Below are 27082 nucleotides of genomic sequence, written 5' to 3'. Positions count from 1 at the left end.
TACCATACAGCATGGCAATTAATGAAAGATTGACCACTTTAAGGTTTGCTCTTACCATACAGCATGACATTTTTCCTGATTTTTTGTAGACTTTCATTCCATGTTACAACCTTTAGAGTCACATTCCAAGTGGTCGTTACAGCTTGTGAACACAGACCCACCACCTGTTTAACAACTGGTGCAGACTAGTTACCTTGAGGCCTCTGTGCATCCAGACAATTACAAAATGCAATACAAATTTAAGAATTTAAACAGTCTGGGTCAGAAGCAATTAATGGATTTACAGCCACTTACTGTACTAAAATGACCGCAACAGCCATCGGTGCAACGTTTAATAATCTCCGATTGTGGGAAAAGGTCAATAGCAAATTTTTCCCCTCACCTCCAGAGTAGAAGAAACAGTCGGAATGGAACACCCCGCAGGTTGCATAATTTCTACAGATAAGGCAGCCACCAGACAGGAAAGGCGTAGCAGACTCAACAACATTATATAAACTGTTTGTACCGATACCATTCCAATTAACGACCTCTAACTGCTCGACGGCTACCAGAGGTTACAGAATCATATCCTATATATTTATATAAACCATATAAACCGTTTGTACCGATACCATTCCAATTAACGACCTCTAACTGCTCGACGGCTATCAGAGGTTATAGAATCCTCCTTCAGAGTGCTTCCTGATTGCACTTTACAGTACATGTACAGTAGTACATGACTTGGTAAAAAAGAAATTCGGATGTAAACAAATTTAAATGACATCTGTTTTGCCCCAATGTTTGAACGTGTTCAAACATTGCTTAAAGTCTCCAAAAAGTAGGCTGGAGACTCTGACATCGATATGTCTCGCTCAGTGAGAAAAAAACCCAATAAGTATGGCACCAAAACTGTGCTTGTTGACATCTGCCTATTAGTGACCATTATCAATCTTTCTAGCATTTTTGGGAGCACTATTGATGACCATTAATCTAACCTATGTACTGTAGACACATGCTGTATCACTGTCACACTATGTTCACTGTGACACCACTGTAATATATACAGTATGTGAAGTACAGTAGTATGGGCAAGAATAAGATGTGTGACAGCGATGTTAAGTACTGTTTCACTGGGCATACAGTAAGTTTCACAAACATGTGGCTGTGGCACTGCTGTATGGACAGTATAATGAAGACAAAAAGTACTGTAAGGAGAGGGAAGCCCTCTCTTTCCCTTCCCACCACCCCCCCCCACCTCCACTCCCATAGCCAATACAGACTAATTAAACGCTCTCCAGGGCTCATTAAACCAGACTTTGCTGGCAGTGCAATTAACCCCACATATGTTAGAATGACCTGAAGCGAGATACATTACATTTCATTATCACTTGACGACAATACCTCACTTAAAACTCATTTAGTTTCTCCCTTCCTACATGTATGGTAAATAATTATTTGATGGTAGGGTAGATCTATTATGATTTAAGACTTTACTGTTCCCATATATGGCACTGCGTGGAGCTGACACGTTTATCAGACTGATTGAAGGACATTTCACTTTCAAATAGCTCTATTAAACTTAATCAAAAGCCTGCCATCAGGCAGTACTTTAATAGATCCTGCTATCAGGATACTGTAATATATTGGCCAATCAAAGAGATGATCAAATATATTCATACACGTAACCAGGCACTTACAGGCCATCAACAAGTTACTGTACCCTTTCGCAGTCTGGAGTAACGGACTATAGTACCTACATGGGGATTGAAGGCCCACTATCCATACATCACTACTACACACTAGTATGTAAAGTTTGTAAAGTGTAAGTGTGATGCCTGGTAACTCTGGAATGAAATCTTTGTTGGGCCTAGCTTGGCCTGTCTGCCCCCCATTCAGATCTTCAGCCATACTGTAGATCATTTATATACGCAATTCATGTATTTGACCACGAGCAATGGGACATCCGTTCAATGGTCTTAACATGGCTTAGAGAACATGCTACGAAGTCAAATCAGTTAAATCAATAAACTGATGCTAGCAAACCCTTTCATCTCTCTTCTCTACTTCTGTTCTTTATAAAACTAACCACTTTAGAAATCTGTGTAGTTAACTACCCCAATAACTGTTCTTTAGGAAAACTTGAAGATCAGAGGGGCAAAGAAAGAAAAGAAAAGAAAAAACCACAGCAAAAGTCAACAAATCTCAAGAGATGAGCAAATATGGCTGGTTGGAGATTTGTATAAATTTACCTCCCAAATTTAGGTCAAAGGTTAACAGATTTACCTTGGATTTGTAAGAGATCATAAACTGATTTATCCTCACTTCATAACAGACTTGAATAAAGGCAATACTGATCAACTTCAAGTGAATCCAAGTGGTGTTAAAATACAACACCTCTGAATACAAATACTCTCTTACAATTTACCTAAATAGACATAATTCACAGAAATGGCACATGTGTGATGTCACTACCAATCAGCTAACAGGTCTACAGCAGTTTTAAATTCACTCCGTTTAAAAGACAGTGAGCAAACGTGGCTAAGTCTACAGTCGATCAGATCCAAAGCCAAGTACTGTAAAAACAGACTAATAAACAGAGGATGATATTTAAGGAGCACAACTGTACCCTAGCTAAACCGAATATTGGCATAGGGGTCTGTTGACCCTCCCCCATGCCGAGATAAGGAACGTATTTAAATAAACCGTAGGTACTATGCAAATGCCATCAAATGTCAGAAAGTAACCCTGTTCGTCGGAAAAACACGTAAATGCGTAGGTAAATTGCAGGGTAGCACAGAGTTTGAAATGGCACGCACTGTATTCCTTCAAGAGCCCCACATACACATGTATACAGTACTGTATGGTCACAAGTTGGTCTCATCTTTTACGCTGAGGGTGTCCCACGATGTATATCTTGAACACTGCAAAGTCTATACAGAATACACTCCAGATATGAACTTGGCCAAAATGCCCATACTGTACTACACGATAATTTCAAGTACACGTTTCAGCAGGAGTGGGGTTGGCTGAGCAGGGCATGGGGCATGGTGGGGGGGGGAGAATGCTGGGACAGTTGACACTATACAAATTTTCGTTAAATATTCAGGCTTTCGTAGAATCGGGTGTCCAATTAACCTTGAAGGGCATAATTTGTTTATACAACCTCAAACCGATCTGTAGGCTGCACAAATTTTGTGAGTAAATATGTAGATATATGTGGGTTCTTCCTTTTTTCTCTTTTTTTAAGTGTTCTCGTCATTTTTCCTCTGAAAAGTTCCAGGGACTCAGATCAAACAAGACAGTTGTTTAAGAATTTGCAATACTAAACTTGGCAATTGTGTATTTAAATTAAAAGCTTTCAAATAACAATCCAGCTCATCAGCTTTCCAAACAACCCATTTCGGAAACATACAAAGGAGTCCGTTGGCGTTGGCAAGTAATTGATCGATAAAATATCAACGTTACTGCCAAAAAAACTGGCACAGGTGTACTTCCAAAAGTGCAAATACCGTTTAATCAAAGCCCTGCATTTCAATGACCTATCACAAGGGATATGTTATAATGTCCAAATGGAATAAATAATTCTATTAAGAGAACCGAGATGCAAATGTTTTGAATATTTGTCACAAAATTTCAGGCGAAACAATGGAGACTATAATTCTAAACTGAAATTGCGCATAATGTCATTACTTTCCTTAAATAAATATACTTTTAACTCTATACTAGTGCCATATGACTTTCAGGAGGGGGAGGGGGGGTAGAGTGATATCTATCACCATAGAAACCAAAGCTCCAGGTATTTTCATTTCTGATTTAGGAAATGTCAAGCATGTTTTTCACCAACAAATAGCCATCACAATGATTGTCAACAGATTTGTAAGGCCACTGAAGAACTAGTTTAGTCCTTAATCCCTTTTTCATACATGGCTCAACCTTCAATAAACATACACATGTATGTGCAAATGGCTTGTAGGCTATGCCAGCTTCATTCTACAGGCCACACCATAATCAAACATTCTCGGCCCTCCAGTTACAAATCCTATGGTTCCGTACGCTTCAGAAATGCTGTTCCATCATTTTATGTAAAGACCCATTGTACAGTAACTTGCAATCTTTTCAACCTCACCATTTATGTACGACGTGAATATTAGACGTTTATCTCCATTCCTCGTACCACGTTTGAAGTTTCCCATACTGTATAATTATCCTTTTGAATTTAAACATCACTGCTGACATAATGGCTGCACAGCCGACAGTTTATTTCCTGACCGTTAAAAGTATCGGTTGTCTCACTACAGTGCCGATTAAACAGACTACAACTGTATATTAGCTATTCAAGACATTTATTGTACATACATGTACTGAATAATGAGAGCTAAGAGTTATAACAATAAACTAGACATGTCAGGGTTCCCTTCCCAGGAAGACTAATATTTGAGGTCTTTATTGAGTAGTTCTATATCGTGTGTCGATATTACAATCTTCACCCAAGAATCTAGGCTACTATGCCAACATTTTGAGTCCAACAATAGGAGACTAACAGTCTTGACCCCAAATATGCTAAGAAGGTCCAATTGGAACAAAATGGTAATTTTCTGTATCATTGACATACAGTTTTCAGACAACTCCCCCTGCCCCCCTCCCCCCCCCCCCCCCAAAGTCACCATTTAATGGAAATATGAGTACAGCATATTTCCTTCTTTCCTTTTTTTTCACTTTATAATTTAACTAATTAATGTGAGAATTTATTAGAACTTAGGCAACATCTGTTAAAACTGTTTAATATACTTTTCCTTTAAACAAACTGCAAGTTTTGTACTCCAACCTTTAGACCAAACCCACTTTGAAACTTATCTTATCACACCTCTGGCTTTATCTTCCAGTTTCCAGTCTGGTAAGAGCTGCGATTAGAAGATATCAAAACAGCAAAAAGTATCGGTCGTTTCACACCTACTGTATACTGTATTAAACAACAGTAGTTTCAGAGGAGTGGCCAAACTGGTTGTATTGCTTGCCAGACAGCCGAGCTCGCTACCTCGTATCATGAAACATACCCCAGTCGGTTTCGCAGGTGTGTAATTTGATATGGAGTATCTTCACAGACGGCTAGGTCACCGACAGGAAAAAATAAAATCTTAAGCGACCAGATAATTCCAATAAATGTCAATCCCATCTTCAGGGGTAACTTTTGGTGGCTTAACTATGAGACAACTTCCTGACATCTGTTATTGGCCCTGGACCACAGGAAGCACAAGGTTGGTTTCCTGTTCATTGATAGATACACTATTTGGCATGCGGTCAAATACACAAAATAGAGAACAGACATTTGTACACGGGGCAACTTCCACATGGCACAGTAGATACCATCGTGGCATAAAGACTTTCCTATTAAAATATTATTCCTTCAAATAGGATGAAAAGTTAGACACTTTTTACTGACTTAGACAATGTTCCCTTCATTCAACATTTTCATAAATGTGCAGAGCTCTTGGTTTGGAAGAATATTACTTTCCACAGTGATTAAAATCATTTTAACAAAATTATCAAGAGAAACACACTTTTTTTTTGGCAGTTTAATTACGATGCTGCTACAGCACTAACCCTGCTGTTGCCAGTTTTAAAATGGTGGATGTGGCTTTGACCTCCAGAAAATTTTCCAGCAGGACAGCGATTTGGCTAGTCAGTGAAGTCCAGTTGCTCAAGTGGGCCTAGATGCCTCTTAAGACACTGAATGAAAGAAGACTAGAGAGAGAGAGACATCTTCCACACAGGAATAAACAGGAAATACTGTACATCATTCAGCTATTCTCTATTGAAAATATTTTATCCCTCCCATCAATAATACCCTACAGAAATCTACCAGCAACATTACTTCCATATTTTTGCCAATCAAAATAGCTGCCAAATATATTTTTAGTCTATAAAGTTTTTGACTCGAGAGAGTAAATTTGTCTTTTTGGAAAGGAGAGTATATATATACAATGGTTTTGATGAGATTTTTTTTGACAATTTTATGGTTATCTATGTTTATTTATTTATTTGTGCTTGTCTTTGTTACATAAGGGTACAGCGCCAAAGACAAAATGATGGATATCAAATTGCATCTATTTCGGCACAGAATTTACAAAACCAAGTAACCAAAGTTTGGTCAGATCTGGTGAAGAGGTTTTACTTTAAGGAAATTTTTTAGTGGCAGTCTATTGGGTATATGAATCAAACTCCACAATTTTATCACGGCCACAGTCTTAGTAATAGAGGGGAATATCACCAAGTGATGATATTAAGGTAAAAGTACTGCACATGAATTTTTTCCTCACTTTCGTTAACCCGAATAAAAAATGTAAAGTTCTGGAAATGGAGAACAATTGATGTTTGTGATTTTTACAAATTTCCGGCCCAGGTAGAGACGGCTTGGACTGGGTTGGTAATGTTTTCGGTCGGTTCCCTACTTTACTGGGTAACCGTACTCATCACTACACACATGGCACCTATATACTTGATATCGTTGCTTCTTATCCAATTTTACAAGTCACAAGATAATGTTACAAAGATAATGCTAAATTTAAGTAGTAAACTCCTCTGATCTAAGAATTAGGACAAGATGCATAATAACTGAGGACATTTTTCCAAAACTCCATCTTACTGAAAGGCAAAGGAATTTCAAATTTCCTCTGGTTATTCCTACACATAACTAGACAGGGGGTGCAAACTTGACGTCAAGCACTGTTATTGCTAATTAACCTACGTATGTTGGTCAACTTCCTAATATTGTGCATTGCAGTCAGCAAATGCAAGGCTTGCTTATATACTGTATATATATATATATATATATATATATACCCTTCTGATCAGATTAAATCATCTCTTCAAATATCCAAAGGTAGTTTTCTATCACAGGACGTATCATGTCCCGCAAGCCGTCGGTCAGTATATTCCATTATGAATAGACGGGTGTTTTGTATTTGTGTAGAATATAAACAGTCATTGTCTTGTCGTTCTCAAATTATTCTGAGAAAGAAACTTCACATCGCTAACCTCTTTTAACTTACTGAAATTAATATTATTATTATACCTTAACCTATGATGCCAACCTTTTACCATTGTTAAACTTGACACCTACCTGCTATGATTGGAAAAGTCCAAAATAAAACAGACCAGCAAGGGTGTGATTTGATCCCATAGGGACTCGCTTAATTTTTTGTCTGTTTTCATACCTTAAGGTACTGGGTTGGTAGCCTACTACTAGTGTTCAATAAATCACCACTCTAACTCCCCCCTACATATAGGTAGCTAAAATAATTTCTTATGATACTGATAGGTAGTCTAACATCACAAGACTTACCAATACCATTCTTGTCAGTCTTAATCACCTCTCCCAGATATTTTCTTGGTTTCTAATAATGCTATAATGAACACAATATGACTATGCAAGCAAAACCTTCACAAACTTTATATCATTTCAGTCTTCAGCCTTATCAAAATCTCTATAGTTCTGAGCATTGATGAAGGACCAAACTGCCAATACAACTTTGAGTTTGAAAAGAGGTCTCGAAACCATCAGTGATTAACAAAATACTGCCCATGTAGGCCTACCTATAGAAATATGCATGATATCATAGGTTAGGCCTAACCTACTCTGAAAAGTAAATTCAAGTCACATAGCCTATGAGATGGTTGCGGACTATCACCATATTTGACTGTAGCCTAACTTTCTGCCTGACATTAGTGTAGGCTATACCCATAACATATCGGCCTAGGCAAGGCCTAAACATCTCGTCTCACGCTAACATAACAACAGTAGGCATACTACTACTACTAGTATCATATGATACTAGCCTAGGCCAACTTATTCATTCATAATTGCTGGTCAGAGATTACAAACACACACGTTCTACTTAAATTGTACTTTGGATTATGACTTATGCCTGGGTCTTTGACGAAAATTCGAATTTAACTTTACACTTAGCAAAGCTTTCTGTTTCGGCTACTGAAGACAGGGTTGTGTTAACATAGGCAGGCTGTGTCCCTAACCAAGCCCTGTCCAGTAACCGGCGTACATACAGTGCATTTTCTATACAAACAATGTGTCACTAAGCAATGTATCTGTGTTGAATTTCGAACCTTGGTAGAAATTGAACGAAGCGATGCAATATTCAAGAAAACTTTACCTGGCCAGTAATTCCCGTAATTAGTGCTATTTTTTCTTTGCCGATGTGGTTACTTGTTCCGTTTTCTAAAGCCATTTTCGATGCGATGGTCGTTACCTGTGGCAGGTTTTCAGTGGTGTGTACTGCAAGGTGATGTGTTTACAAATGACCACAGTGAATGAATTGTCAACGTGGTGATGTTCGCGGAATCAGCTCTTGTACAGGGTGACCTTTGAACGATACGTAATCTACGTCACATACATATATAAATATATACATAAATTATAATTCATTGCACTCCAGAACGTGTCAGGCTAAAGGAGGGATTGTAGTATTTTGACCATTGCGTCATGAGGGAAATAAGGAGCAAAGAAAAGGACCTGCTAGGGTGCTAACCAGCAGATCGTCATACATATAAGAAGAACTGCCAACGCCTGACGTATCGAACTGCTACCAAGATATTATTTCCGTTAATTTTAAACAACGCACGTCGCCAAAAATTGTACTCAAATCAGGAGGTTGAGAACAATATTTCTGCTTTTGTACCTGGAACAATTAGTCATTACACCATGAACGACGTTGGTATCAATAATTTTTTAGCGCCTATAGGATTAAGAAAATATGCAAAAAATTTCCAGAGTAATGGATACGATATTGAGAGTGATTTCTGTTATCTTGGAACCCTAGATTTGGACTTGATGGGCATAAAAGGCGAGAGGGATCGTACACGAATTTTAGAAGCAGGTAAGAAAATGTTCATGTTTACTCATGTAGCCTACATAATAATGCATGTTGTTGTGACCTATTCTGCAATTTACACTGTCGAGAGCACATTTAGACCAACCGTGTACCTTAGCTACGCGTTTGTGTACGGAACAGCAAATCCAGAACCTAACGCATCGTATATTCATTCTTGCTCCACTACTGCTGTTTCTATCTGCGTCAGTAGTTCATTTCGTAGAACGTCATCACATGCTTTTCATGGCGGCCATGTTGAAATGAACAATGCTATGGTTAGAATTAATATTGCAGTCTATTTGGACATTAAACGTACAATGATTTGCTATTAAACTAGCTAAATATTGGCTCAAATTTGTCGATAAATGCCTTAACAACATCGGGGTGCCGTGCAATGGACGAATGAAACAAGGAAGTAGGAAATCTGACGAAGGGAAAGCAATAAGATATGTAGAAAATACACAAAACTGCTGTACATGATGAAACACAGTTCAAAGTTAACGTATGAATTTGTGAAGACAAGCTACATATTATATCAGGACGCAGCGAGAGGTCTGGAGCGGCCGTTTATCTTAGGGTGGACGCTGATGCTATGGGGCATAGCGAGGGCTTAATTTTCGTCTAATGGGGGCTTGAGAGGGTTGCAGAAAAGTACATTGAATGTCATCGTAGGCTTGACACGTGATTCATAGCGATATACGCACGGGTGTCTCATTTCGGCACTTTTTGGGCTTGTGCGTCACTGGATTTGCGAAATAACTGTTCTCCGATAAGGAGCTTAGAAAGTATTTTTGGAGATCAACGAAATATTTTAAGCGGAGCTGCTTAGTTGAATAAATTTTGCATGATTATCTCGCGGAAGGATTGTACTAAACCTGTTCATAACTTTTTTGGACTTGCGATATTCCTAGAGCCCCACAAGGGCTACCGACTGGTGAGCCCTTTCAATGGTCGTGCACGAAAACCGTCTTTCTTCGTACGACATTCCTTCATCACCAATCTTCCCAATTCTTGCAACACATCTAGCCGAAAACTGAAAATTCCCTCCGAAAGTTTCGACTGAAAACTTAACGAAGAGATATTTTGACAAATCATATTTTTCCATATGGCCATATTCCCCGTACTTTTCCCTCATTTGCTGAGAATATCAATGGATTGTTATGTTTACGCTTCTCTCTATAGTGACATCCAGATATGCTGTTGTATCACTGCATACCGCACACAGTGCGATAAGTGACCCAAGGCCTCTCGTTTAACCATGAAATATGAACAATACGTACACCCTCCACACCGACCTATGATTGCTCGACCTTCTGTCGGCGGCGTTGACTTTCTTCCTCTGTTGTATTCTATAGCTTAGTTAGTTAACAAGGACTAATTCAGGTTAAATAGTTTACATCGAACGGACTCCCAATTTTACCAAAGTAAGAAAACGGTAGCAACGTAAAACTTTCCCGCGCAAATTGGGTAGCACCATGGTAGATTATAGCAGCCGTTCCTGGGCGTCTTTGTATCCACCAATAATATGTGTGAATGTTTCGTCTTCATGTTGGTCCGGGGTCACGCGAGGTCAGTAATAGTTCTAATATATAAGACCCATCTGTGTACTAGTGTGCCTGACTAGACGTATCTCATAGCAGAGCAAAATCGCAATTCAGTCGCTCGTTGCTTTTCGCGAACAAATGTTGTTGGGCCGAACGGTGTTCGACTAGGTTACCAACTGTCTGCCTAATTGCCGGCGAGTCTGACAATTATGATACCATATTGCGATGGTTTCGTAACGTTAATGACTGCTTTTAAGCGTGCTATATTCCGGTACTTCTTGTTGAATGCTTGCCTTCAATCTTTGTACATTGAAGGAACGAGAATTTTAGTTAAAATAAACAGTTTGTTTATCTATATTTATGTCCTTCGAGCAGAGGTGTTTTGAACTGGTAAAGACAGCAAATTTCTTACGATTGAGTTGAAAATGACACAGATAAAAAAAACGAGGAGTTCCAATCGTCTTTTCTCTGATACCAATACGTTGTCTCCAAATATACGTATAAGTTAAAACAATCTAGTCAAAGCCAATCCAATGACAGTCCAGTTAATTTGTGGTCTAGAAAATTATTTGTGCGTCGTGACTCACTCGCAAGACAACGAGGGCTCCGAAGTCGTGTACAGACTACGGGTTTTGTCCAGCGTTTCTTTTTTTGCGGTAAAGTGTGGCACTTCAGCATCATGAAATGGCATGAAAGAACAAACAAAAAAAGGGAAAATTTTTCATATTAGACGCCGATCTTAAAATTTTAATAAAATAACAGATTGAGATAAATCACCCTTTGTGTGACTTCTGTATTATACAAATGAATTGAAACATTAATCAAGAATCAGAAAGCCACGATGTTCCGAAAATCTCAAACCAGCGTTCAGTTCAACAGCTTGCAATTTAATTTTCACGCGTTTTTCTTTTCTTTTTTCTTCACTCTCCCATTTGTCTTAATATTTCGTTTTGATAACTAATAAGTCTAATGGTTTCGAAGGAAAATGTCTCTATAATTCTTTATCAAGTTCTTCAAGACCCCCTCCCCACCCCTTCCCATCGTTAAATGATTAAGATCTTTCTTTAAGTCTAACGACTGTAGTTTTTTTTACTTCTTCAATATGTCGTCGCAAGTTTAAACATGGCCCCTTCAACTTGTTTTTATAGGATATTTCTTGCCTTATCCCTAGCTCACTATGATTCTAGTTGATGTACTTGAAGTCACACAAAAACGAAAAATGATCATGTTTTATTTCCGCCATCGGGTGGTCATACGCATGCGTTCATGTTGAGATTTGAACTGCGCATGTCTAAAAGTGACATGCCCTTATACCGTACCAACGTCACGGTGCCATCAGCTTGACAATTTCAGACAAAAGCGACAATGTTCATGTTTTATTTCCGCCATCGGGTGGTCATACACATGCGTTCATGTTGAGATTTGAACTGCGCATGTCTTAAAGTAAATGCTCTTATACCGTACCAACGTCACGGTGCCATCAGCTTGACAATTTCAGACAAAAGCGACAATGTTCATGTTTTATTTCCGCCATCGGGTGGTCATACGCATGCGTTCATGTTGAGATTTGAGCTGCGCATGTCTAAAAGTAACATGCCCTTATACCAACTTGTACCAACGTCACGGTGCCATCAGCTTGACAATTTTAGACAAAAGCGACAATGTTCATGTTTTATTTCCACCATCGGGTGGTCATACGCATGCGTTCATGTTGAGATTTGAACTGCGCATGTCTAAAAGTAACATGCTCTTATACCAACTTGTACCAACGTCACGGTGCCATCAGCTTGACAGCTTTCATTTCCGGAGGTGACATCTTTTGTTCTTAGATGACCTTCTAGTAACAGCTTGACTCGATGTACGTAATGACTCTTTCGACGACCCTTATTGACTATTATATAACACGACATTTTCTTCGTGATATCACATGTTTCTGGATCTCCCAGCTATATAAGGTAAACTTGGCGTAAAAGGTTGGTTTTTGTGGATATCGTTTAGGGCACCTGCTATCGGTTTTGCGAGGGTCTGGACGTTGCATATAGAGGTAAACGTATCACGTGAATGCACGTATACGTCACAGAAATCTATTTGTTACATGACAAGTGAAACAATATGAATCACAAGAAAATAACGAGAAAAGAACAAAACAATAAATGAGAATGCTCCAACGTCACACAGTATGCATTGCGTCACCAATAACGTCAAAACTCTGATTAGTTTAACAGTTGACGTACAACTCTTTTTTTTTCGACGTTTCTAGTGAAAATTTGCAAGTTTTCGAATAAGGATCCTTTATCTCCCTTTATCACTGACCTTGTCTCGGAATTAGCAAAAGCAGCTATAGGCAACGACGAGGTCGTTGGCTATATGCAGCTTATTCGGTTAGTCTGTAATCTACAGTGAAGGTAATGACCAAAGTGTCCATTAGAATTTAAGATAGTCAATTCGAGATGGTAGCTATCATGTGAAAAGAAAATGCAATTTCTACAACGAACCTTTGAATTTGTTTGTCTTTGTTTTTATTTAAGTGACGTTGTTCCCATTAATCTTCAAATTCTTTCAACTGAACTGAAATCTCGGGCATGTACAGCTCTTTAACTAACTTAAACCTGGACTAGAAAAGCCATATTTGTAGGGCTTTGACAACGCATTGAGCTAGACCAATTTTGGACGAATGAATCTCGCTACACTAAGTTGAGACGAGGTTATGTTCTTGATAACTTCAAGCTGGTATCATTTTCTTTAGAAGTTAATGTTTCTTTGACGTCAGGTTTCTGTGATTATGTTCGATCATTGCAATACTATGCCACAAACAGAGAGTATAACTAATGTATTAAAACGAAATCTTAAGATGGCAATATTCCATCTTCTGCGCGACGAATAGTTTTCTTTCAAAACTGACAGTATAGGTCATATTAAAGTAGAACAGATTGTTGTCAATTTTTAATGAATGCCAGTAGGTGTTATTACAAGCAGAAAAGAGTCGCAGCACTTTTAGAGATTTACTTTGTGACAAGTTATGAATATTTTACTGAGAAGTATTTATACCCCATCCCCCTTTCTATTTTATTGTTGTCTGCTTTGTTTCTGGTGTAATTGTGTCCTTTTAATAAGTAGTAGAAGTCACAGCATTTGGCTAGAGTGTATCGGGGGTGGGTGGGGATGGGGGAGGGTGTGGGTGGGGGAGAAGGTAACACCTCTAAGGAGATTAAAGTTCGGCGTGATTAGAGACTCTGAATAATTTAGGTTCAATTTAGCACCCGTTGTGAAACCGTGTAGTCACAAAATGAAAAACTCTTTAGATCGGATTAAAAAAATCCTATTCGTCGATGAAAAATTGAGTGTGATTTGAACACGAGACTGATGAGGTGATTGGTGAAACTCGGCTCACAATCCCTACTTAGGATCGTCCCTTCCCCCTCCCCTACCCCCCCCCCTCGTCTTCAATCACACTGACGAGTGTGTACATAATTATATCCCGCCCTCTAAAACAATAAACAAGATTTCCTCTCTATGAATTCCTTCTAAACTATAAATATATCAGTGGAAGAATATGTTTATATTTCTTTGAGGTATTCGAAACACCCTCTCCCCCCCCCGTCCTGCCCCTCCAATGCCTCCCTTACATTACTCCTACACCAACTAATGACAAAAATACTTTAAGGTGATATGTGAACTATATAAGGAGTCTTATACTACCATTTACCCCAATTTTACCCCAGATTCTAAGATGCCAGAATTTGATTTAAATCTTTTCACATGGAACTGCGTTCCTGTCCTCGGTTCGTACTGTAATCCTACCGATTTATCAGATTTATCAGCACGATCCAGTTTTAACTGTGGTTACAAAACGATTAAGATATTTAAAGTAGTAACTGTATTCTATCCAGTGTGAATCGGTTGCTTGTATAGATATTCCGATACTTGCAGTTGGAAAGAATTCAGAAATATAATAATTTAATGTTTGAACTATGAAAAGTGAGTTTTGCAACAGTTTACCAAATAAATATCCGTTTTATCATTGTTTCTTTCTTCTTATTCATCTTGTTTTCCCTTGCTATATCCTATTTGTGCTGCTACATTATAGTTCAAAGGTCAACGTTTTGTAAATTGATTTAAACTTCCTCAAAATAGCTTAATATATAATATATATTAATATGTATATATGTATACTTATATTCAATTATTTTATAACACTGTATGTGACGTAATATATAGTTGCATTGGTAACTTGTTACCTTTCTCTATTAATCGGTGCTAACACTCCTCTTACGTCATATAATGTACGTTTTGTCATGGCTTCCCCTTTCTTCTTTCATGGGTAAGTTTTTAAGTGGCTTTTTATTTATTTCCTTTGTCACTTGCTGCAAATGCTGATGTAGCATCCTTGATTAACAGAGAGTTCGAAGCTCATCATGTGACGTGAAAGGTTATTGAAACCAGTGACATGAATAACTTGCGACTGTTTTAAGTTGACCTTTCACCCCTATGTAGTTTGACTTCCTGATGTTGTGCGTCTCCTTTACGTGCGTAAAATATGTGTGTATCACCGGCTCTTAAAAAACCAGGTCACCTTAATGATGAACTATCGTCCTTCAATGCCTTTCTATGCCTTAAATGCCTTCCATGCCTTCAGTGCCTTTCTTCGCTGTTTTACATCCTTTTAAAAAAATTATTCTTTGGCTTATTTCTTGTTTGTGGTATTATTTGTGTTTGTAAGGCACTGCGTCAACTGACCAAGTTAAAAAAGTATTATAAACTTCATTAATCAAATTACTTAATCAATCAAACGAAGACTAATAAAAAATGAACATGTCGGAGAGCAGTTATAGGGAATAAACTTTTATAGTTCATATTAAAGAGATAACAAATATGTATCATAACAATATCAATAGAACTTGAAAAAGTTTTTCTTAAATTATAACGGGAAAATTGTAAAAGAATCGAGTTCGTTGCAGAACCATTATGACGAACAGTTATCTATTTAATCGGTTCATTGGGCAACATTCGCAGCTGGGTTTTTTTTTTTTTGGTTGTCTTAACTTTTTTTGTTTTCTCATTGGTTAAGACTTTGATTTCCAGTCCTATCCTCTTCGAGTCGGTAACAAAAAGGTCACTGCGTATGTCGGTTAGGGCAGATGGTAATGCGTCGCCGTTCCGCATACGATCTGCGTCTTTCATGCATTACAACTAAAGCTATGTTGAGAGTTAGGGAAGGGTGGGAGTCCCCCCGCTCCCGCCCGTTGCCAAAACTATTTTGAAAGTTAGGAAAGAGTAAGAGTTACCCCACGCCCAACCCCCCCCCCCTCTGTTGCCCAGTCCTTTCTTCTTCGAGTCGGTAACATAAAGCTCACTGCGTATGACGGTAGAGGCAGGTAGTAATGCGTTGCCTTTTCGCATACGCTCTGCGTCTTTCATGTATTAAATCTAAAGCTATGTTGAGAGTTAGGGAAGGGCGGGAGTCCCCCCGCTCCCGCCCCGTTGCCCAGACCTTTTTTCTTCGAGTCGGTAACAAAAAGCTCACTGCATCAGACGGTAAGGGCGGGCGGGCGGTAATGCGTCGCCTTTCCGCATACGGTTTGCGTCTTTCATGCATTAATGCCAAAACTATTTTAAAAGTAAGGGAAGAGTAAGAGTCTCCCCTCCCCCTCTGATTCCCTCTTCATAAAACCCGCAGCAGTTACACATATAGGCTGGGACCAACAGGGCAATGCCCCCACCCGCCCCAAACTATTTCAGGGGGCCCCATCTCGTAAAGATGGGCGCTATGTGTATATAAATATATACATATATATGGAAAATCCAGAACAGTGTTGGTACATGTCGTTTATATGACTGTTTATGTTAATAGATCATGCTAAAAGGTCCCTCATAATTACATGCCCTCCTTGCCCCACACTAAGCCAGGCCCTTTTCCAGAGATCGGCCCTCCCCTCCTCCACCCACGCAAACCCTTCTCACTATCCTGACAAACTAGACGCCCGACCGATGTAACATTCATGGGATAATAATTCTTCTACATTAGTAGATCGATGATTCTGTGATTACTCCGTCAAAACTATGCTAATAATGACGATATATATGAGAGTTACGTACATTAAAGTGTGTATTATATATACAACTCTGTTATAAATCGCTTGCTATTCAAGTTTATGTGGTTAATAAAGGTTTCATCGCCGTAGCGGTCAATAACACAGATACATTATTCAGGTTACTTTCTCTGAAATGACATGACAAATTAATTTTTTTCCAAGAAATATTCGAGTTTCGTTTTAAGTTGCACTTCACGAATATAAACAGAAACGTCAGCATCCTTTAATATCCAAGTACTTACCGGTTTTTGTTTAATTATACGTGTACTACAGTAACCCGAAACTGCAACCTAAAAATGGCGGTCATTTACTGACGATGACGAACAATACTAAAAATATTTGTAGGTTATTTAATAGTCAAGAAGGTGGTTTCTCTTCCTGTGCTTCTTCTGCTTCTGTTTTCTCCCTGTTTTTGTTGTTGTTGGAAGTCTCACACCCTCATAATTTTAGACGTCACTTTTATTTCATTTGCATGATGTCCGCAGTTGGGCGTGGGCGTATAGCACAAAGCTATACACGCAGCCTGGTATTATATAAATTATGACGCACAGCGGGTAACATGTCGTTTTGCTGTCATAATTCGTCATTTATATTAATAAGGCAAAATTATTCGTTATAAATGAAACTTGAATCAAATACTATATTGTTAGATTGTTGAAAATAAGGAAAAATTTTGCGTAGATTTGACCCCGTATTGAACTTTAGAAAAAGAAGAAAACAAATGCATATTAGAAGATTATATATACGCAACTAGCTGGATTTGAACAAAATTAAAAATACAAATCCACTCTTTCTGATTTAACACATAAGTCATACACACAGAGTTTAATGGTTGTCACTTTACATAGAAATGGAGATTCAGTTAGAGATAGGCGTCGGTTTCTCAATTCGGAGGACGTTTGGTGAGGACAGGGCAAGGAGAATAGGAGAGGGGAGGGTAGGGGGAACGGGAGACTGTGTATAAGTGATCTGTAATGCAGAAACCTATGAAGAAGTATAATGTTATTTTAAAGTCGTAGTGGTATATGCCACTCTTTTTTCAACACATATTTACCCCCATCCCCCCCCCCCCTCACTCCCTTTCTCCCCATCAATTCCATTATTACCCATACATTACACATTTGTATCTCGAACATTTTATGAGCTACTGTATATGGATAGGACGATAAACCCAGAGGAGTATGTTTATATTGAATATAATCGTATCAACGTGACTGGGTGGGGAAGGCGGGGTGGGGGGGGGGGGTGTCGATATGATGGGCATGTCTTCTGTCTTTTATTTGTTACAAAATTAATCAAGAGTTGTGCTAAAAACAATCAAACTTATGCTGCAAAACCCTTTGCCCTCTAGATGGACATCTCACCAACATACCGTGCCACCCAAACTTTTAACTCTTTCATGGGCCTGCTTTTGGGTACCCTTTGCATGCTGCAAAACATCACCTGAAGTTTTCATGTAGCGTTGCATTTTTATGCTTTATTTTAATATGTAAAATGCATTAAGTGCTTGATAAACGAATATTCGAAGTCCAATATCATAAATAGTTAGAAACAAAATAAGATAACACTTTAAAGTATGATTAACAAGTTTGACATACCTCCACCGGCATCCCATAAAAAATATCTTATTTCCTTCCCATTGTCATAATTATTTTCTTGTCTCCCCCTCCCCCCCCCCACCCTCCTTTTCTTTTATGTCGATGTCTATTTTTAACTACTACTGAAACTAAAATGTAGTCTGATTTTTAATATTTTATATGTCGTTCTAATTTCATGTGAAACTGACAATGTCATTACCATTGTGAGATCAATGACCGGGCGTTCGTGGGTTGCATTAGTATTTTATTTAGCATCCTAATCTCAGGTCCGATGAGAGAAAGGGGTGAGTCGGGGGGGGGGGGGAGAGGGAGGGGCGGGGTGGGGGGTGGGTAGCTACAGCTCCGGGGCCAAGTATCAAGAAGAGGGCTTTCAAAGCTTTGGAGGGAGCCCGGGGAAATAGGGATAAAGGATATCGACTTCTTATTATCACACTATACTTTACGAAAATGAAGGGTGCACGAAAAAGGGGGGAGTGACAAAATTGTGTCCCGGGGCCGTACCAGGCGCTCCACACCTCTTACCGAACTGATTGGCATTTGTCACTTAAGATTCTGAACGGGCACCCGAGGGATTGCTCGCTTTAAACCCCCCCCCCCCCCTCTCGACAAACCACCACTCTCCATCAATCCTCTGAAAAGATCTACCCAATGCCCTTTCCTTTACCTCTTTGAGTAACATCTAACTTACAATAACAACAAATTTGTATAACTATCCAGATTGCGCCTTTTTCTGATGTCAAACTAATTGAAGAAGTTCTTATATATCAGATATGATTGTTGATATGAAGAGACACAATTTTAACTTCAATCTAATCAACTGTTAGATTGGTCACTGATTTGAAACGTTGCGATTGCAAAATTATTCCCTAAGAATGAAATTTTCATCGGTCAGACCAGATGTATGGCAGGTGCGTATCCAGGGGGGCGTTGGGGGCGCGCGCCCCCCGGGTAAGAAAAAGAGGAGAGGGGAAAAAGAGGAGGAGGAGAGGAAGGAAGGGAAAAGAAAAAGAAGAAAGAGAGAAAAAGGAGAAAAGGAGGGAGTAAAAGAAAAACGCGAAGACACCGGGAAGAGAAAGAGGAACAGTGACATCATTACAGCGCTGCAGGGTAGCCAGTGACGGATCAATGATTTCGTAAAAGTGTGACTCACCCAACCCCTTACACCGACAACCCCATTTTTTGACGTTTCCATTTTCCCATCTCACTAATGATCTATATATACTATATATGGTCTATCATAACGCGTGTGTAGAATTGTGCTATGAAACCAACTGTGGCTGGTCTCGAACTCAACCGTGTCGTCGGGGAACATGACGCATTTTGGGATGGGGGCGACCGCCCGCCCCCCCCCCCCCCATTCAGCATTTTTTTAAATGATATCGCTAAGTAATTTCAAAATAGAAAGTGCTTAGAGGCAACTTACAAGGCCTAGGAAGTGTCATTTCCAGCGATCTGGGAGACATTTCCGGCCAAAATTTGCTTGTACGCTTCGCGCTAACAAATGGTCCTGGGTAGTGCCATTTCCAGCGATCTGGGAGGCATTTTCGGACAAAATTTTCTTGTACGCTTCGCGCCAACTCATGGTGGCGCTACGCTTAGATAATTTGCCTACATGCTTCATCCCTCCCTTGGCAAATTCCTCGCTACGCGCCTGTTCGAGTTTGTAACGCAAACAGCAGATATCACATCATATCAGTGAGCATGAAAATGGCGTTCCAGGATGAAAAGCCTCAAAACTGTCCGACTTGCCTGAAAAAATAACCAAATATTTTCGCGCGCGAAGCGCGCGTTCAACGTGTTCATGTCAATATCATATAAGCAAGCATCGGTTATTGCATCGCATGCCATCATGTACCGTACGGTCCGTTCAAATTGCGCAGTATACCGCGGGATGCTACCGGTAATGTAAACAACGACAGGTCTCATGTAGATGTATAAAAAGCACGGAGGTCCAATTATGTCAAAACTCTCTTTTACATTAGTAATGGCGAATTAGGGGCTGCACCCCCGCCGCGCAGTGGCGGAGCGTCAGGGGGCGGATGCCCCCCCCCCTGACGGACTCAAATGGACAGCTGGCGCCTTTTTCAGCTCTTTACCACTTTTTACTTATTCTAGATTATTGACTTTTTTATTGCGCTCTCATCTACTTATTGACATTTGTCACATTTTGTTGGTGTAATTTGGCGATGACAACTTATTCTTCGTTTATCTGCAAATTAGCCAGGCCCGGAAAGGGTCATTTCCGCGATCTAGGGAGTATCTTTACTCAAAAATTTTCTGTACGCTACGCGCCAACCAGTGGTGGCGCTCCGCTTAGATAGTGTCGAAAGCGCCCCTACAGACCATTCTCGCCACTCCTGACCAATACCCCTAGCTCCGCCACTGCCGCCGCGCCTCCTATGCCTATGTGTGTAGTGTTCGCTTTCGGAAATATCTGCTATTTTTTCATTTCCTTCAACCAAGTTTTATAATAGCCGTTATAACAGGTTTTAATATTTCTACACCAATAAATTAACCGTGTCTGAATTTTAGAAAATTTCTGACCAACATTCTGCATCACACTTCCCTCTACTCGTGAAATTTTGACCGGTCTGTTAGGGGTTGAAGGAAGTTTTTCTATATTGGTTGTCCATAGATGAAATTTAACATTGAACATTATGGGTATGTTTTGAAGTGAGTTTATTCACGAGAAATGTGAATTTTCAAATTCTGAACAAATATGGGGCTTAAAACCTTGAAAAGTGGGGCTGACGGGTATTGTGGGCCGCGACGTAGAATCACCTACAAAAGCAAAGACCCACATGAGATGCGATCAGGTCGAACATGATGTGTGCTGGGTTGACAATCTTCAAAAAGGTTATGGATGGAAAAAAACTATTAGGAAATACTTGGTTCTCAGGCAAAAAGTGTACATCTGGTTGGTCATTTCAAGCCCGAGAAGTGCCGTTTCCGGTGATCTGGGGGGGTTTCAAAACAAGAAATTTTCTTGTACGCTGCGCGCCAACCGATGGTGGCGCTCCGCTTAGATAGTAATTCGCGCCCCCCGGGTTAGAAAATCCTGGATACGCGCCTGTATGGTATATCATAAGTAATATGTTACCTTATTTGCAATGCGATATTAGAGGGTGGGGGGGGGGGAGGGGGTGCAATTGGAAAAATTTGAGCTGAAATATTATTCATCCACAGGTGATGAGCAATATTCAATCTGGAAACTTTTCCACATATCTCGAACCCTTTTCTGCACATTACATAAATGTTTAAAAGGGAAAGAACAGTATGACCATCTGCCACTATAGGTATAAAACGATATTCCGTGATATCGAACGCTGACTGATTCTAAACATGTAATTGACGTAATAGATATGATATGATTTAATGTGATGTGATGCAATGTAATTTAATGTGATGTGATGTAATGTAACTTAATGTGATTTCATGTCATGTAATGTATTGTAATGCAATGCAATGCAATGCAATGCAATGCAATGCAATGAAATGTAATGTGATATGTGATGTGATACGATACGATACGTTACGATACGATACGATACGATACGATATGATATGATATGTGATATGATATGTGATATGATATGATTTGCTACGATATGACAGGTTATGATACGGTACGGTACGATACGATATGATTTGATACGTTATGATAGAATATGACAAGGTGCGATACGATACGATACGATACACACACACTCACACACACACACATTAATATATATATATATATATATTTATATATATATATATATATATATATATATATATATATATATATATATATATATATATATATATATATATATATATATGCTACTAAAGTGTTTGTTTACGTTTGTTTAAGACTGATCAATTTTTGGCTTTCTAGCAATACTGATGACCGTTTATCATTTCCATATAATTCAATATTCTCATACTGGAGGTCACTCGCGGCATTTCTTGGGCACATATGCCCCGTGCGTGTTTTATGAACCATACCACCATACAGTTATATATGAACATTCGCTCAAAATGTCAACCATTGTCGAGAAAAAAAAGACCTAAACTGGCCTAATACAGTGATTTTTAGTATATATCATCATTGCCTAATTTCTGCTTATTTGTCAGAGAGCATAAATGAACGTATATGAATTAAGGCATTTATAAATTCTTTGGATATTACTCCGAGAAAAGCAGAAGGAAGGGTTAAGGTTCAGTATGCTAAACTTGCTCTAATAGTTCAAAACCTAAAACGTTAGTGGCACGAAGACTTGCACTTGTCATGATAGGCCAAGCCATCAACTGATATGTGTTGGGTCGGAAATGCCAATTGAAATTAAGTTTTTTTGTGTATAAGTCAATGAAGTACCGTAATCAATTGTGGTATAGGACACCTGTGTAGCCAAAACGGCGTTCCATGGATGTAACATCCTGCCACATTGTGTTAGCACAAACGTCATTCTCTCTGAAATTAGAACAGATATCCTAAGGTGTTATCAAACGAATAACCTTCTGACGGCTGATTCCCGCCAAAATTGACGTAGATTTTTGCGGTATTACAGCTGTTTAAATAATTCCGACCTGTTCAGTTTTCCCCCTTGATATGTTTCACTACCATTGCTGTGATGCTGTCAACAACCAAAAGAATAGGGTTGGGGGGGGGGGGGGGCGATTGAGAAATTTAATTATATGCAAGATTACTAAATGCATACGGTGAGCTAAATCGCGGCAATAAGGATTTGGTTTTCTTCTTACTATATATATATATATATATATATATATACACACCTCTAATGTTAATCGGGATATGTACATCGACTTACGTTAAATTGCATATAGCCCATGAAGCATGCTTGTTAGGCCTATACATATACCGTATAAGTATCATATGAACTCATGCGTTGTCTGACTTCACACGTGATGGCACAAATAGTTTTATGCTGACGAGAAAACATTCCTTTTTTCATTATCAAAGTTAGAAAATATGTATTGAAGAGCTGAGTCACTCTTGCGGTTAACATTGCGAAGTAATTTGACCATAATCGAGTATACGCGGATACTAAGAGAGACATCACTTTTCTTCACCGCGTGTTTGTTCATTGCATTCGTTTTTCAAATTGAAGTAACTTTCTTTGTCCTCCGAAAGATTGAAATGGTGACGTCAAAATGATATGCAATAGTCTATCCAAAATATATCACACGCAGGAAGTTTCTGTTTATTAATATCGATCAATATGAAAACATAAAGTAAATCACTTCTAGTTTTGTTTTACCCAATCCCACAAACATCCGTAATCTTCCATAACACCATATCGCCTACCAAACTTACCCAATTGCACCTCTTCACCTCCCCCTACCGCCCCTGCATATAAGAACCTCATTCTGAACCCTTTCAACTACCCTTATATCGTTTCCTTTCTTTTAAACTGCTATCCTGTATTCTTCCTCAGTGGTTAAACAATACAGCTCCTGTCCAAACAATAGCACAATGTAACCGTGGTAACAAGGCTATCAACTACTAAAACTACCAAACATCATTATTAAACATACTGTTAAAACATAGGAAACGTTGACAATATATGGCAACAAATAGAAAACATCAATCTAAAAGTTAGGTTATCACAAAAAAAATTCAAAAAGAGAAAATGGAATTTTTTTTTTATAAAGTATTTTACAATGCATATACAAACTTTGCCTGTTGTTTTTCTTTTCATCACATTACAGTCACGAAACTAGACTAAAATACAAGTTATTGAAGAGATATGAGCTTAAAAAAAAACTGACCGAAAATACTTGACTGTTATAACAACAATAAGAACAACATTACGAGATAACAAGCTTGTGTTTTGTTTTCCTCTCTCGACGCGAAGTTATCTGTGTTATGTTGTCGTCTGCGTTCACTCGTTCAAGACAGCAAATGTTGCGGCTTGCACGTCGCGGCGACGTGATACGTCATGCACATAGTTTGTAACATGGAATTGAAAACAAAAACATTGGTTGTTTTCGTAAGCTTAAATCCATAACAACATGTTTGGGGTAATTTATAACGTAATCTATTTAATTTGCGTATCAAGATTGAGGGGTTTTCCTGCAATAAATACTGAAAATGTGAATTTCAGAATTCTAATTTCAAGAAGGATAAATGACAACGCATATAATTTGAAAATGTTAAAAATGACATTTACAATTTTTTCTATAGTCTAATCAGATCGCTATGTATTTTTGTCGTTCCGATTTTTTCGGCGACATCGTCGAATTTCTACAGAAAGAATTATTAATTGCAGAATATAATCGCAGAATGATTATACGTGCGTCTCATCAATAAAACAGTTCATGAACATTCTAGCATAACAGTAAATGGAAGCCGTGACGTGTGATGACGTCATCTTACACGTCACTTATTACTGCATGTACCGATAGATGTGAAACATGTTTACACATTTACGTTCAGATCATCCTTGTTTCACGTCTCCTCATTATTATTATTATTTGTTTCGAAATTCTTCAAAAGACCCACTCTGAATAATATTTTACCCTTAATTGGATACCGAAAGGGAGAGAATCTTAGGCGTCACTTTTACCCTCTCAGTGACTTCGAAAATAACCATAAACTTCACTGGTCATTAATAAAACAAAGTAATGACGTCACACCAACCAGGAGAGCGCTTCTTTATCACTAAAGCTTGGGTTTAGAAAAGAAATCTTGTTTATTTTGCGGTTTGTTTTGCTTAGCTTAGCTTTGCTTTACTTTTAGGTATAAGTTCGGGGAGAGTATATAGCAACGTAATGAAAGTGTTTGAATAACGAGGAAACTTTCGCTGCTTTCGAATGCAAGTTTTATTGTCTTATTCATTGGCCTACGTAGATCTATATACTAGCAATGAAAATTTGTCGAGTCAGATACGTCAGTTGTTTATGACCTCATTGGTTATTTTTAGATCCCCAAAGCTTATTGTATGCGCAGATATTTGTTCTTCTAAATTGATGATAATTTTTGTGTGCATACATCACATAACTGCAGAGTGAACGATATAATCATGTCAATTGAGTAGGAAATGTTGTGTGTGTGTGTGTGTGTGCATTTGTTCTGTATTCTGACTGAGGACTTGAACAAAGGAATTCCGAGTCCTCCGACCGTCATTTCAAAAGAATCGACTCGTCCTCAAAAGAATTCTATTGTTCAGGGGTATTGTTAAGGTTTGAAATACAGAGAGGATTAACAGCCAAGTAAACACTCCAAACAATATGCTCACCAGAATCTTGTTCCTTGTTATTATTATTTTTATGTTGCCATTTCGCTAATACATGCCACGTTAACTCCTTTAACCGTTTCATATTATAATCTTAATTTTGTCTATCATCAAAGAACGTGGGATGGGGGAAGTTATTACATTACTTTGCATGGCAAGATAAACTGTTTGGTCGGAGCCCGACTTTCCAAAAAAGGTATAATGAAGGGAGATTTCCCTTTTCATTTGTAATTTACAGACTAAATTAATTATCACAAATACAATATCTGTTATGTACGTTATATAAATATACAGCATATTAACGTTTGCATATTTCTTTCAAAACAAACAACATACTTGTTTGTGTACGTCTGTGTGTATATATGTAAGTGTGTTTATTTTGGCTCAAATATTGCTGGCATCTCTTACCATGAATAGTAGTTTGGTAAAACTGACATTGAGTCTATCTGAAAATCCGATTGACTCGTTCACTATGTAGGCCTACTATGCACATGTAGACTTTCATAATGACCAATAAGGTTAAACCAACTGCAATATCTCTGCGTCATATAGGAATGGTAACATCGTCACTTATACCTGTTTCTTCTCGGCCTTTTGGCTAAGATCATGTGTAGTATCTGTTCCATTTCGAGGGGAATGGTGATGCACACCTGACGATGATCACACAGTCACAGTCCAGATGCATTGGGACTGGGGTTGAGAGCGGATCAGTCATTCGGTAGTTTGGTTTTCGTGCCCAGGTTCTTTCTTGGGCGACTTTTTCTTAAAAAGTATACCTGTTCAAAGTATAGTCAAACTGACAATGCCGAACTTTGATAAACTAAATTCAGTTTGTACCCTCTGTCACTGGCTCGAATCCCGTTCTAACCAAACAGTTCTTTCCTCTATTCAATTTGGGGGTGGGGGGTGGGGGGGGGGGGGTTATTATAATATTTGGTATAATATTTTCGTTGTTCATGTTTTAATTAAATTAAACTAGTTAATTGAATTAAATAAACGAGAGTGTATTCTTTTACGTTAGTGAAATTTAAATTTTAAATTAAAAACCTAAATAAACCTTATGGGAACTTCCGATCACAAAACTTTTCAGTATTTTTTTTCAGTATATTTTTTTTATAAGTAGATCATCTAGTTAAAGCAACCCGAATGATCGCAGGTTCGAGCCCTGTCCTGATCAACGACGCCTGTGACCTTCGACAAGACACTTGCCTTCCTCCTCTCAGGGGTATAAATATGGATCCTTAAGGAGGATTAGCTAGGGTGTCCTCCAGATCCCCACCCCCCCCCCCCCTGGAGCGACCGTTTGTATTGTGAAGGCTTCCCCTGTGAGGGCGTCACCACATGTTAATGTTAATGTTGTAAAGTCGTGTGTGAATGCCTTTAACATGACCTTTTACCTATTCAAATACCTGCATATATATCTGTAATTACAGTTGATTGGAAATGATAGCCCTATAAATTCGGAATAGTCTGCGAAGGAAGGGTTTAAATAAAAAATTATCCAAGGGAGAATTACGAACTGAAAAAAAAATTCAAAATGTCATTTTGTGAAAAGTTGACATTATATACCATTCAAAATATACTTTCGAACAATTATTGTACATATCTTGGCTTAACATTGCCTTCAATAATTCATGGGTTGTATTACCGTTAATGGTATCTACCGTAACAATACACCGTATGGCGTCATGTTATACAAGAAAGCCTTTGTCAAATGTTACTACTTACGTTAGCAACCAGTTT

General features: G+C 38.6%; 2 protein-coding genes and 1 pseudogene across 2 annotated transcripts in view; 2 read left to right on the top strand and 1 right to left on the bottom strand.

Annotated features, from left to right (window-relative positions):
* LOC139961497 (GDP-mannose 4,6 dehydratase-like) overlaps positions 1 to 8306 on the bottom strand; it is a 61198-nt gene extending 52892 nt beyond the window's left edge. The window contains exon 1 of the mRNA XM_071960697.1: positions 8148 to 8306. Coding sequence (XP_071816798.1) covers positions 8148 to 8222 — 75 coding nt within the window. The 5' untranslated portion in view covers positions 8223 to 8306. The remainder of the gene's footprint in view (positions 1 to 8147) is intronic.
* A 111-nt stretch (positions 8307 to 8417) lies between these two features.
* The window catches only part of LOC139961504 (uncharacterized), a 74614-nt gene continuing 55949 nt past the window's right edge, over positions 8418 to 27082 (top strand). Inside the window, exon 1 of the mRNA XM_071960709.1 lies at positions 8418 to 8870. Within this exon, the coding sequence (XP_071816810.1) occupies positions 8696 to 8870 (175 nt within the window). The 5' untranslated portion in view covers positions 8418 to 8695. The remainder of the gene's footprint in view (positions 8871 to 27082) is intronic.
* Positions 25918 to 25994, top strand: LOC139965876 (U2 spliceosomal RNA; annotated as a pseudogene).

The sequence above is a fragment of the Apostichopus japonicus genome, chromosome 3, assembly GCF_037975245.1.
Source record: "Apostichopus japonicus isolate 1M-3 chromosome 3, ASM3797524v1, whole genome shotgun sequence".
Lineage (NCBI taxonomy): Eukaryota > Metazoa > Echinodermata > Holothuroidea > Aspidochirotida > Stichopodidae > Apostichopus > Apostichopus japonicus.
Note: the sequence above shows the minus strand (reverse complement) of the source record. Positions and strands in the feature narration are given on the sequence as shown.